We start from the raw sequence: 13163 nt of genomic DNA on the forward strand, positions 1-13163 counted from the left end.
AACATATTCTCATTAGATTTACCAAAAACGACATTTTAACCTTCCTCAATTTTTACTAAACTAAACATTAAATTTCACCAAACGCTAATAAAAACTATTTTTTGCCGAACATGCATGTGGACATTGTCAATTTCAGAAGGCCTTAAGAACACTCACATCGGTGAGCATTTTTTTGCTCATGAGCAAAAATGGTGAGCAAATTTGGTAGAAATGGTACTACATCAATGAGGAAAATGGAAAATGCTCATGAGCATTTTAGAATTTGCTCATAGGATGAGCAAATTTCATGATGAATATTAATCTCGCGGGCCCCAACATTCATCCAAAATTGATGAGCAAAAATGGTATAAATGTTACTACATCAATGAGCAAAATAAAATATGCTCATGAGCAATTCAATTATTTTTTGATCACTAGTGGGATAAAATTTCCTCACCAAAAATGCTCATGAGCAAATTGGTTGGGAAGAGAGAGAAAGTGGCTAGAGAGAGAATGAGCAAATTTTTTTTTGCTTACTAATGTGAGTGCTCTTACAAATAAGGTGTGAAAACTGACCCGAAAAATATTCGATTCATATATCGACTCGTGTGGACACAATAATGTATTCAGCATGACTCGATTATATAAATTAAGTTATTAATTAACCCGACCCGACCTCACCAAACTCAATCCTTACACTCGAATTGACAGCCCTTATTTTACATTACATTTTTACTACAGTTGAAGAGTAAAAACGAACATACTTTAGACCGAAAATTAAGAAACTGAACAATAACCAACAATGGTGATGGACGCTACCAACTGGGACGAAGACGCTTACAGGAACACCATCCTCCATGAAAGAGAAACTCAATGTCGAACAGTTTTTCGAGCCATATTTGCTCCTTCAAACACTAACCCTAACCCTAATCCCGACATTGTTGTTGCTGCTTCAAGTGATGGTTCAGTCGCCGCTTATTCTCTCTCCTCCATACTCTCTTCCATAGTACGCTTCATTCTCTGCTTAAATTCAATCCTTCTCCTCTATTTCATGTAATTTTGCAGTTAATTTTTGGTTTTTGTTTGCAGGAATCGCGCTATGGCGTGCCGAATCCTCAACAGTGAGTTTGATTTATTTTGTTGATGATTTATTGAACTATTTTTTGGATGATTATGGTTTTTGATGATTATATTGGTGTTATATTTATGTGATGATTGATTTTGTGAAATTTGGATTGTAGAGTGTTTGCTGCTGAACCTTACTGCTTTCTTCAAGCACATGAGGGTCCTGCTTATGATGTTAAGTTTTACGGCGATGATGATGATGCTTTATTGTTGAGGTTTGTTTTCTTGAGTTTACGCCTTTTTCGCTCGGGTTTTGTTGATGATGATATGTTGTGAATGTCAATGTTTGATGGTTAAGATAGTTGTCAATTACTCAGGAAAATGCTACTTGGAAGTATTGTTATACATGTAGTTGTGCTATATGTTAATTTACAATAGATCATGTTAAATAGAACAATGAAGGTGAATCGCACTATGTTGTCTATGTAAGAATCGTGTTTGTGCACAGTTGTTGCTTTTGAAGCATAATATGATTATGAATTTTGCTTAGTATTTAGTTTTTGCTATTACTTTATTAGTATCAATCTTCTGCCAGTATCACCTAAAATGTCTTGTGTTAGTTTCAGAAAGCTGCTATGATTTTGAATGTAACTCAGCATATTCGTTACCAACTTCAAAGTCTTTTTTATCAAAGGATTATAAATACGAGTAGTGAGTAATTTTTGGTTCATTAGATGAACATGACAATATTTGGCTGTATTGGCCCTTCTCTGATTTCAATAGTTTATTTGAATTACTTATATTAGAACTGAGGACAGAGGAGCTAATTGCTTCAAATTACCCTTTTTTTTTTTTTCAAATCGATTGATTACCCTACCAAATTACTAATGCCATTAATTACGCTCTTGCAAAATAGTTAGGGGGAGAGGGGGGGGGGGGGGGGTGGGGTATTAAACATTAATTATGTATTGTACCCTTTGAATCCCAAAGCAGATTTCTTCATTGGGGGGGTTAGCATTAGGAAATGTGTTTTCAATCATAAATATGTAATGACATATTCATATGAATAGTTTGCTTTTGTTCCTGTGTGATTTTGCATTTGCTTGCATTAAACGTATACCGAATGGTAACATGAGAATATGGGCTCAGAAATTTTGAATGAATTTTGGAATTTACAATCCAGCTGTGGAGATGATGGTCGGATACGAGGGTGGAAATGGAAGGAACTTGAAGAGTCAGAGACACCTATACATAAACAAGGTATTGTATCTGTATCTTGCTTCCTTAGTTCCTTAGGCTTAGATAACATGTTGGTTATGCGAAATCTTTTTACATGAACAACTTGCTGCTTTTATTTGATGAGCAATGAAATCTTGCAAACTCTTTTGTGTAAGGGGAAATTTAAACATTGAACATTTGTAGTGAAAATGGTCAAAGTGTCTTGTGTTTTCTATTATTTTATGGAGAAACTGATAATTAAATAAACTTTCTTTGGCAATTGAAATTAAGAGGGATCAGTATTTACTGTCCTCAGTTTTTAGGAAGTGGTGAAAGAAGTAACTCTTCTTATACCAGGAAACCCAATTATAAAACCAATCCCAAAACTAGTACAAAGAGACCAAAAGTAAGCACTACATACGGGACTGAACTAGAATAAAACTTAGCTTAGCATTAATAATGAAACTAAGTAAGCATAGTGACAAAAGTAGCTGCTTTAATTAATCATTGCACCGGCAGGCATCCTTGCACCGGGCTCATCTGACAAATATGAATCACTAAACACTTTGTTACCTCTTGAAAGTTGGACAAGAACATGTTAAATTACATGCATTTTCTTTTTCCTTACAAGATCCTGCTAAAGAATGGTTGTAAACCTTTCTTGAAAAATTCTTTCCGCTAGTCTTATTGGATCCATTAAGAAAGAAATCTGTGGTATTAGACAACATGCTTCTGAATTACTTTATGAGTATTGGGAATGGTTTAAAAAATTATGTTCTTCTTGTCCACAACATCAAATAAGTGATCAACTTTTAATTTAGTAGATTTATGAAGGTTTGTCGCCACATGATAGAAATATGATGGATGCATCTAGTGGAGGTGCATTAGTTGATAAAACACCGACAGAAGCTAAAACTTTAATTTCTAACATGGCTTAGAATACACAACAATTCAGTACTAGGAATGATGTTAGGAAGTTAATGAAGCTGATTTAAGTGGTGTTTATAATCAATTATAGGAAAATTGCACAACAAATAGTTGCTTTGACCACTTTCGTGTTTAAGATTATTCCTGGAAACAAGTCTAAAGCTAGAGTATGTGATATTTGTTCTTATTTTTCTCATACTTCTAATAATTGTCCTGATTTGCAATGTGAAGATGTGAATGCATTAGGTGGTTTTCCCAGTCAATCAAATAGAAAGTATGGCTCTTATTCACAAACTTACAATGAAGGTTGGAAAGACCACCCTAATCTTAGGTATGGAAATAGACCGCAATTATTGCAAAGTAATCAACCTAGGCAGTTTAGTCGGCAAAACCCCTCTCCCCAATCTCAAGGTCCGTCATTAGAGAGTATGGTAAAAAGTTGGCGACTCAAATAGGACAAGTACATAATCAAAACACTGAGTATCAAAGTAAAACAGATTCCCATCTTCAACAACTTGACAATCAAGTAGCCCACATATGCACTTCCTTTGCCTATTTCTATTTGTGATCAGATTGAGGACCTTAGAGGAACACGAATGAACTTCTATTATATGAATTGTGCTTGGAAATGTGGTGAGTGAATTAGTTGAGGATGGTGTTGTATCCAGTGTATGAAAAAGCTTGCTTATGCGCTGAGGCCTAGGTACTAGGCGATTGGGTAGAGCGATTTTTTCTTCTCTTTTTTTTTTCATTTTTTTTTTTTAATTTTTTTTATAAATCTAGGTTATGTACATTCTTATAGGTGCATATCAACCATAAAAAAAAAGTAAATAAAAATTATACACTATGCCTCATTGAACTACACCCAAGGCGCACGTAGGCATAACAGGACCCTATCACCTTAGTGTGCCTTGACCTTTGTTAAGCACTGGTTGTATCATTGAGTGGTATCAGTGACCAATCACGATTCTGACCTTTTATCGGTGTCTGCCATGGTGCCTGAATGTTGAATCATGTTCACGAAGCATTACTGCAGTAATGTAGCTCTTTCCCATAAATATTGTGGGTGAACAATAAATTGCTATAACTTTAACATAATAACTTTGTTTGTTATAGATAGTATTGCTACACCAACAAAAGAAATTGTTGTAAGAAATTCAAATGATAGCCAATAGCATATACTACTTTACACTAGATAGACTGAACACTTCATTTGAGAATCTATAATAAGTTTGAAATGCTAACTAGGTGTTCAAAATAAGAACATTCAGCTTAGATGCTAATCAGTTTGAAATGCTAATCAGACATTATTAGCTTAAACAATAATAGCAATGAGCTATGGCCTGGTATGGGTCCTGGCTGGAATTAGTTTTGCTGAGTTTCCCATTAATAATATATATATATATATATATATATATATATATATATATATATATATATATTTTATAGAGCTTGGTAAAATCCATGTATTTCAGAGGCTTAAGAATCACCGTTTTTCTTGATGATGTGCAGGCTCCCATGCAAAACCTTCTATAGACTTGATGAATCCACAACACAGGTATTACTCAAAATTAAAATTTGCAAATAATATTGTTTCACTGCATGCGTTTACCTGACACCTATTAACTCGTATTTTACCATCATAACATTGTTTGGCTTTGCGTGTGTTTGTTTTGAGGATTCAAAATGTATTCTACAATCTAACTCATGAGAGCATAGATATCATTGTTTGCTCTCACAGTGTGCATGCAAGAAGACTTTTTGGGAGTTCAAATAGCTTTTCCTCTGTATCTGTTGATGGTAACAAGAGAAATCATTTTCCTTTAAACCCAAGTGGCATATATCAATAAATAGTATAATTATTGAATTAAACCCAGTAGTTCCTACTTCCTAGATAGATTTTGAATTTGAGATAATATTCTACTTCGAAACTCTTGGCGAGCTTAAGATTTGGATCGTCTGTTAAGTTAGGTTTCAGGTACACATTAGGTTTTGTTCTCCTCTACTTACTAAAATAAGTTTTGGCATAAATAAGTTAAAATAAGTAAAAGCAAAAGTAAAGTTCAGCAAAATTCTAGTTAAGGCTTTATTTGGTTCATTTGATAGTTTAATATGTAACTGTACTATTTGAGCTTATACTACCTCCGTTTCATATTATTTGCAACGATTTGACATAAAGTAGAGAGAAAAAATGTCTAATTGTTGCAAATAATATGAAACGGAGGTAGTATGAACTTTTATTAATTTGTCTAAACTTGCATTATTTTGTCTGAACTTGTCTGGAATAATTTGAAAGTCTGAACTTGTTTGAACTTATGTGAAATTAATTTTTTTATTTTGAACTTATTTTATCCAAAATTATATTGTCTGAACTTATTTTTTCTGAAATATGGTAAAATAGGTGAAAATAAGATGAAACAAAAAGGCCCTAAGCAAAAGTTCAGCAAAAGTAAGAGAAGTCCAGCAAAAATATATCAAGCTCAGCAAAAAATGGTTTAGGATAACAGAACCTTACACTAGGAATATGAAATGTGTCACTTTTTGCAACACTTATCATTTTGATGCTTGGTGCACGTTTCCATTTGATAGGCTTCCCTTAGATCAAAATTCATACTGCACATGGTAATTCTATCTTTTCTTATGCTTGATTTCATTCTTGAATAATTTTTCCTTTATTTTGTACTAGGGGTCCGTGGTATGCTACATCTCCAATATCGGAGAACAATGCAATTGCTGTTGACCACCAGGTTTTCAAAAGATTGTCTTGTTTGTTTTTCAGTTAATGTTGTTTTTTTAATTGATGGGGTTTGTGTTTTATGGTTACCATTATCTCTTTATACCAATTTTCAAGGCAAGGACTGAAATACATACATCTCAATATATCTGTTCTATGCTTGTTGCACCTTAATGGGATGCATGGTTGAGCTCAAATATGGTTGCTGGATTTGACCTCTTGGGTGTGTATTTAGAGTATGACATTAGGGGGCATTTGGTTCGGATAATGGAAACGGAATGGAAAAGAAACAAATAAGAGGGGGGAAAGGAATCATTTAAGTATTACCTTTTCATTTGTTTGGTTTGACCATGGAAAGGAATTGCTTAAACTTTACTCCCTTTGTTTGTGTTTGAGGAGGGTAAGGGTATTTATTACCTTAAGTTTTTGAGAGGTAATAAATGAGAGGTAACCATTACCCTTAGACAATGGTAATTGCTACCAAGTCTTCTAACCAAACACTTGGTAATGGTATCGATTTAATCGAATCCGTTTCCAATCCAAAAAATACACTAACAAAACATGCTCTTAATCTATCTTGCTTGACAATGGAAATGGGGTTTCTAAGAGCTTGTAGCACTAGATAGAGCGTATGCAAGAAATATTTGTGGATGATTACTTGAATTCTTTCTTGGTTCATGCAACAACTTCATCCTTTCGGGAACAAGGATTTGGTTTGTTTTGTGTGTGTTTGTTCTAATTTATTAACTAAGTGGTTAAAAAAATTAAGTTTTTATGAGAAATAGGTGTACAAACTAAATTAAATATTTTTAAAAAAAGAAGATAAAAAACAATAAGAAAGAGTTGTGACATATGAACCTGACCATACTACTCACAATACAGTACCCACCTATCTTTCTCTTTTATTGTTTGTTGCATTGTCTTCTCATCTGCCACCTTCCTTCTTTTCTTTTGTTAGCGGAAAAGCCAACCTTCTTCTCTCTAGCCACCAACCTGTGCAGCCACTGGAAACAAAGTTAATACTTGAATCACTTCTCTCTTAGGATGGAAATCCCTTAATTTTCTTTCTTCTTTGTCATCTGGTTAGTCAATTGACTTATTTTTATCTAAAGGATTCAATGTACAACTAAAATTGAAATATATAAATTGAGCCTGAGGTACTAGAGAGATGGATGATTAATGAGGCTGTTTTGGGATTATAGAGAGAGGAGGTAGATCTGATTTCAGTTGATGAATGCCATGCCTTATTTCTTTTCCTCTTGTCGGTCCCATATCTTTTGTCCATACCAAGGTAATGTCTTGTCAAGTTACTTTGGGGCCATCAGCCAACTTGGTGAGTCCAAATATCAAAGGTTGACTTCTGATGTTGTTAGGTTATTAATATGGGTTTTTTGAGTGGCAATCTTTCATTAAGACAATTTGTTGAATTCAAACCTATGCCAAGGTGCCAACCGAGGTAAGATTGCATTTCTCAATGGTTAAGTCATTGAGCCTCGGAGACTTTTAACACTTCTGCTTATTCACTATGGTTTTTGACACTAATATATGAATATTTAACTAGATGACTTCTTTTTACTCTATCTATCCTACTTTGTTGTCTACTTCTATTTAGGGTTGCCCTAAATTTATGTCTTCTAATTCCCATTACATTAGCATACTTCATACGAGTATTATTAGAACGTTAACTTGGATAAAGTGAAGACATTTAAGAGGGAGATTCATCAGCCATTTTGTGTATCACAATATAGGCTGTGCTGTTGTATACTTTTTATTTACTTTTTTATATCATTCTAGTTCGCAATTTGATTGAATCATCACTTCCTGTAAATTAATTTGTGACTAATTGGCTTGCTTCTAGTCATCCTCCCCGTAATTTGATCTTTTCTTCATATTATTGACACCTCAATACATTTCGCTTTTTCCAATGATGTTAATGTTCTCTTTTTCTTCTATATCAGAGAGGATCCATATATGCTGCTGCTGGTGATTCCTGTGCATACTGTTGGGATGTGGTAATTATCTTGTTTCTTAAATGACACATGAAACATGTATATTTGTTCTTCTTTGAGTTTTCATTGAAATATAAGAATTTTTAATATTCACTTTCTCTTTTTATATCTTAAACTTGAGGTTATGTTTTAAATTCCAAGTATTGGTGCATTGTTAGTTTCATCCATTGCTGAGTAATTGAGTATATCTGATGTGTCAAAATACTCCTTTTAGCTGTTCTGTATCTTACTAGTCCATTCTATATCTTTCTCAGGAGACAAGTAAGATTAAGACGGTGTTTAAGGGACATTTGGGCTATCTGCATTCCATTATTGCTCGAACGGGCAGCAATCAGGTAAGAGTTTTTTATGCCAAAATTTAAATGTCTTCACTGTTTGTGAAGTGCCCTTTTGAGCTCTTTGTTTTTCCAAAATTAAAAGAATAAAAAGAAAAAGAAAATTTTTATCATATTGCACAGTTGCAAACCTGACTAGTGCCACTGATTGAAATAAATTGATAGGTTATATCTTACATCTGTATGTTTGAAATCCTCATTGCATGTAGATAGATAGATAGATAAAGTAGGATACTGACATTTGTCTGAAAGTTTGTGTCTCATTGCTCCTGTTTGGGTTTCAGATCATAACTGGATCAGAGGATGGTACAGCAAGGATTTGGGGTATGATGGCAAATTTCTAGTCATGCTGGAAGATGCACTCAATTTTTTGCCCTTTTCTTGAGTGCCATGTGATTATTTAATTTGTAAAAGAAGTTAATATGAACTGATTTTTTAAATTTTCTCCTAGACTGCCGAAATGGAAAGTGTGTTCAGGTTATATCTCCAAAGCGAGAGAGTCTAAAGGAAGTTTCCAGTGTTAGCTGCATTGCTCTAGATGCAAGTGAGAGTTGGCTGGTAAAGCTTCTAGTATCATGCTCTCTGGTCATGATATCTGTTTTTGAAGTTTGCATTCAGATTTATTACACCATGAAATTTGCACGCATGCTCCAACAGAATTATGAATTTTTGATGTATATATTAGACGCATCACTTTGTTTGCCAGAAAATTCCAGATTACCATTCAGTATTCTAACTATGATATTTTCTAATAATATTGACTAATTGAAATATTGGTATTATGTAATGAATCTAAATATAACTTGTGTTGGTCTGACATTAAATAGTGATTAGCACCTTGCATTTCTTAATATCTCATTGGCAGTCAATCAGAGTGCAGCATTAGTACCTCTGCTTCCATTTTAAACGGTTGTTCTTGTTCTGTTGGTTGTTTTTATGAATAGATTATTTTGACTTTTTATAACAAAATATATCTATACTGTGTGTAAAGTGCAAGTTTGAAGCCATATAAATGGCCTCTGTAGAAAAGGATCTGCAGCCCAAGTACTTATCATAGTTTCAAATTATTGTTATGACGCTCCTGTCTGCCAGGCTTCCTGCATAAAGCATAATGTAACATTTCTCTTCTGCAGGCTTGTGGTAGCGGAAAAAGTTTATATGTTTGGAATCTTCTGGCTTCAGAACAAATTTCAAGGATCAGTACTCCTACAACTTGCCAAGATGTAGTTTTTGATGACAATCATGTAAGATCTTTTTCTGGTTTGTGGCTGGGTACTTAACCTGCCATGATTATATTTCACCATTCCAAGTTGAACCTAGCTGCCTTAACATTCTTCCATTAATATGAACTCTAACTGAGAATTTTCAACTCTGGTTGTGCTTGCATGACTTGAAGTGGTGGTAAAAATTTAAACTGAAGCTTGTTGCTGATTTGTAAATGTTTTCCATTGAATATGTCTGTGTATCCATTTTTGACTATGATAAGAAACTCATTGAATGTTTGATGTCTTTGTTTGACTTCTTGTCGCCTTGAATAGTTCTGTATGTGGTTTAAATTGCCTTTTCATTGGTGATTGCTGTTGCTAATGACTACTTTCCTGTTTGAGTTGGAGTGTTGGACTTCTAAATAATTGTGGGCAATTTAGTTCTGTCTAAATGTTTTCATCATCACTGTATTCCTTAAGTAGTGGTATGGGTAGGGTTAGGTGATGGCTTACCACTTGTCACTTTGGGTGACAGGAAAAAAAATTTAGCATCGTAAATTTTGATCTCCAATCTTAGGTGGTCTTCAGCTTGATTTAATCATTATCAATTCCAACTTGGCTGGCTTTAGATTTAGTAACACCTTGTTACAGCTTCTTTTATTATCTATTAGAATTTCTTGGACTTTTATTTAACTAATATTTATCCTAGATATAGGACACAGCTCATTTTGAAATTTTCTTCACTGATTGTTCATTTCATTATATTTTTCCTTAAAATGTTAAGTTGTAATTTTTTCCCCCTTTAATTTATCTGTCAGCTCATTTGACTTAGCTATTTAGCTGCATTTGAAAGCTCTGTTGTTGTTTAAGCTAGTTAATTTCCTGTTCTACATTCATATAATCATCTGAACCGCATAAACTAGATCCTGGTTTGCATTTTTTTAGGCTGCTTCCATCAAGGAGTTGTAAGTTGACCAGAAATTAGCCTTTTCACTTTATGCATTAGCAACTGGTGCGGACGGTCATTTAACAGCCATTCGCTTCACTGTAGCTATTTGGCAGATGTATTGTGTTGTGTTTTGCTTTATATTTATATCTACTATGATATATCAGATATTAGCAGTTGGAGCTTCGTCAATGCTTAGTCGAATGGACATGAATGGCAAGATCCTATCTCAAATACGATGTGCTCCTGAGTCGGCATTTTCTGTCTCCTTGCATCAGTCGGGGGTATGTTCTGTTAACCTTATAGTTTTTGTCATTTATAAAACCCCCTTGCAGCTACTGCTATAATACGCAAGGCTTATCATCATCACCTATTTATTTTTTGATTGTTTAAGCATTTAATATTGTTTTCTTTAACAACAAAGCCTTAGTCCCAAAATGAATTTTAAATTAGCAAATTTTTTTCACTATTTCTGCCCTGGCAATGTTGCATTCCCAGCAAATTGAAGGGAAAGGGCCAAATTTGCCAATGCATCCATATTAAATCATTCCCAGAAAATTGAAGGAAAAACTCAAATGTCACTCTTTAAGACCGAGGGAGCTAGTTTTGTGGTGGTCTCACTGATGAATGGATCAGCTTTATGGAATTTTCGTTGCATCTTCTGTCTAACTAGTTTCTATGTTATACGTAGTATTTATATGCATGAGAGTTCATGTGTCACTTACTGATATGATGAGATAGAAAAGGGCAATCATCTCGAATTATGATGTCTAAGGGGCTAGCTAGTATATTTCCTTTCATATGTTAGTAATGTTATGAAGTGTTTATAGCCTTGATGATTTTTCCATCACTCCAAATTAAACTGGAATCTGGTTGAGGGAACTTAATAACGGTTTTCTTTCATTAATTATATAATTGTGCTGTTGGTTTTCATTCTATTACTTGTCCAGGTGATAGCAGTTGCTGGGTATACAGGGCTGGTTGATGTGGTATCGCAGTTTGGAAGTCACTCGTGCACATTCCGATGTACATCTGTATGATCTCCCACCTTACATAACTATGCTTTATACGAAGTATGATTCTTGGACTTATTGATTGGTAGATAGATTTCCATTCTAGTGAAGGTTCAAGTACTTGAGCTATGTATCATTATGGTAAAAAAAAAATTGAAGATCTGATTGTTAGTGTAGATCTGATTTCCTGATTACCTTTCAACCTCCTTTTGGAAATATTTTATTTTTAAAATATTGTTCCATACTATAGTCCTATGTTACATGGACTCTAAATTTTACCTCAAGTACCCATGTTAGACTCTCGGCACTCGGACATGGGTATGACAGTTGGACACTTCACTTTTAGTTCAAAATCATAGATTTTTTTTCACAAAATAGCCGAGTCGGACGCTTGGACACATACCCGTGTCATACACGGGTACCCGAGTCCATGTTACATAGCTATAGTCCTCTACATATAGATAAACTTGTAGCTGTACTTGTATTTGTAATTTTCAGGTGACTACATTAGTAATGTTACATTGACAATTTTTACAGCTAAAAAAGAAAAAAGTTTTGCAGAAAGATATTTAGAACAAGCGAAACTATCATATGAGTGTTCAATACCGGTTTGGTTCATTAATGTTCAAAAAAACTTCAATTCTGGTAGCCCAATATGATCTGATTTGGGTTAATTTCAGCTTTCAAGTCGTGTCGTTATCAAATTTGTTGATCGGATTTTGTCAGGTTTTGGTTCAATTCTATTGTCAATTTTGGGTCAAAATTTGGGTATATTGCTCGAATGTCGGTATGTGGTCAGTTTTACGGTAACCTCTAAATCTAAAGCTAATAAAACTATGACGCGCAAATTGTGTAGCATATCAAGGTCTCAATACTCTCAAAAAAATGGGATCCAAGATCTTATCTTTAACTTCCCTTGATTTCCAAAATATGCTAATGATATGTAAATAATATTATCATACTACAAGGATGACTACAAACTTTTAAGTGAACCTATGCGTATGAATGGTTCAAATATCTTGGAATTATGAATTTCTCAACCTTTTCTTGGTTCATATTTTGTCCTTGTACAAGTTTAATTAAATAATATTTGAGAAACCTATAGATGAAGCAAAGAATATACTCCAATATTTATAGGTGGGTCCAGTGATGATTAATATTTGTACTTAGTAATACTAATTAAGAAGATAACTCATATTACTCATTCTAGGTTGACCAAGATATTTTAATTAACATAATAAGCATTATAATAAGGTGGTGGAAATGCACCAAAATCTTTGTATTTGTACTTGACGTCGATATCACCTAATCTGGCTAACCACAATAAATGCAATCTGACGAAATCACTAGAAGTTTGGTTTTGGTTTGTAAAAATGTACTAGTACAAGCGTTTGAAACTTTGGTCAATGAAGGAAACAAGTGGTAGTTATGTTGACGTTTGCGAGGTAACTTCCTCAAGTACCCCGCCGAGATTGTTTGGTATATTCTTCAAAGTACGATTTTTGGATATTCTATTCTACATGTTTAACCCCCTAACTACTTCGTAGTTTGTTAAATCTATACTAAAATGTACTCGTATCAATACATAGAATATATGGAGTATAATATTGTGAAAGATAACAATATACGGAGTAAAGATTAATATGAATGAACGAACGATGTATCTTGTATAGTTTTTTTATTCGTTGTTGTGGAGTAGTTGTTAGATTATTAAAATGGTCTTCTGTGAGAT

At 33.9% G+C, this 13163-nt stretch overlaps 1 protein-coding gene across 1 annotated transcript; it reads left to right on the top strand.

The window, feature by feature from the left end:
* The first annotated feature begins 757 nt into the window (after positions 1 to 757).
* On the top strand, positions 758 to 11663 carry LOC145611542 (THO complex subunit 6-like). Its single transcript, XM_081666881.1, has 13 exons — positions 758 to 985; positions 1069 to 1100; positions 1221 to 1319; positions 2228 to 2304; positions 4702 to 4747; positions 5876 to 5936; positions 7882 to 7935; positions 8187 to 8267; positions 8552 to 8591; positions 8719 to 8825; positions 9401 to 9511; positions 10586 to 10702; positions 11369 to 11663. The coding sequence occupies exons 1-13, from the start codon at positions 782 to 784 to the stop codon at positions 11456 to 11458; spliced, it is 1119 nt and encodes a 372-aa protein (XP_081523007.1). The 5' UTR covers positions 758 to 781; the 3' UTR covers positions 11459 to 11663.
* The last annotated feature ends 1500 nt before the right edge of the window (positions 11664 to 13163 follow it).

This window comes from Chenopodium album, chromosome 24, assembly GCF_948465745.1.
Source record: "Chenopodium album chromosome 24, dcCheAlbu1.1, whole genome shotgun sequence".
In the NCBI taxonomy this organism is placed as follows: domain Eukaryota; kingdom Viridiplantae; phylum Streptophyta; class Magnoliopsida; order Caryophyllales; family Amaranthaceae; genus Chenopodium; species Chenopodium album.

Excerpts from the sequence above, each read along its gene's own strand:
- LOC145611542 (XM_081666881.1), top strand. The coding sequence starts at position 782 with ATGGTGATGGACGCTACCAACTGGGACGAAGACGCTTACAGGAACACC. Across the intron at positions 1,101-1,220 it reads GGCGTGCCGAATCCTCAACA|AGTGTTTGCTGCTGAACCTT; the intron begins GTGAGTTTGATT and ends TTTGGATTGTAG. Across the intron at positions 4,748-5,875 it reads TTGATGAATCCACAACACAG|GGGTCCGTGGTATGCTACAT; the intron begins GTATTACTCAAA and ends ATTTTGTACTAG.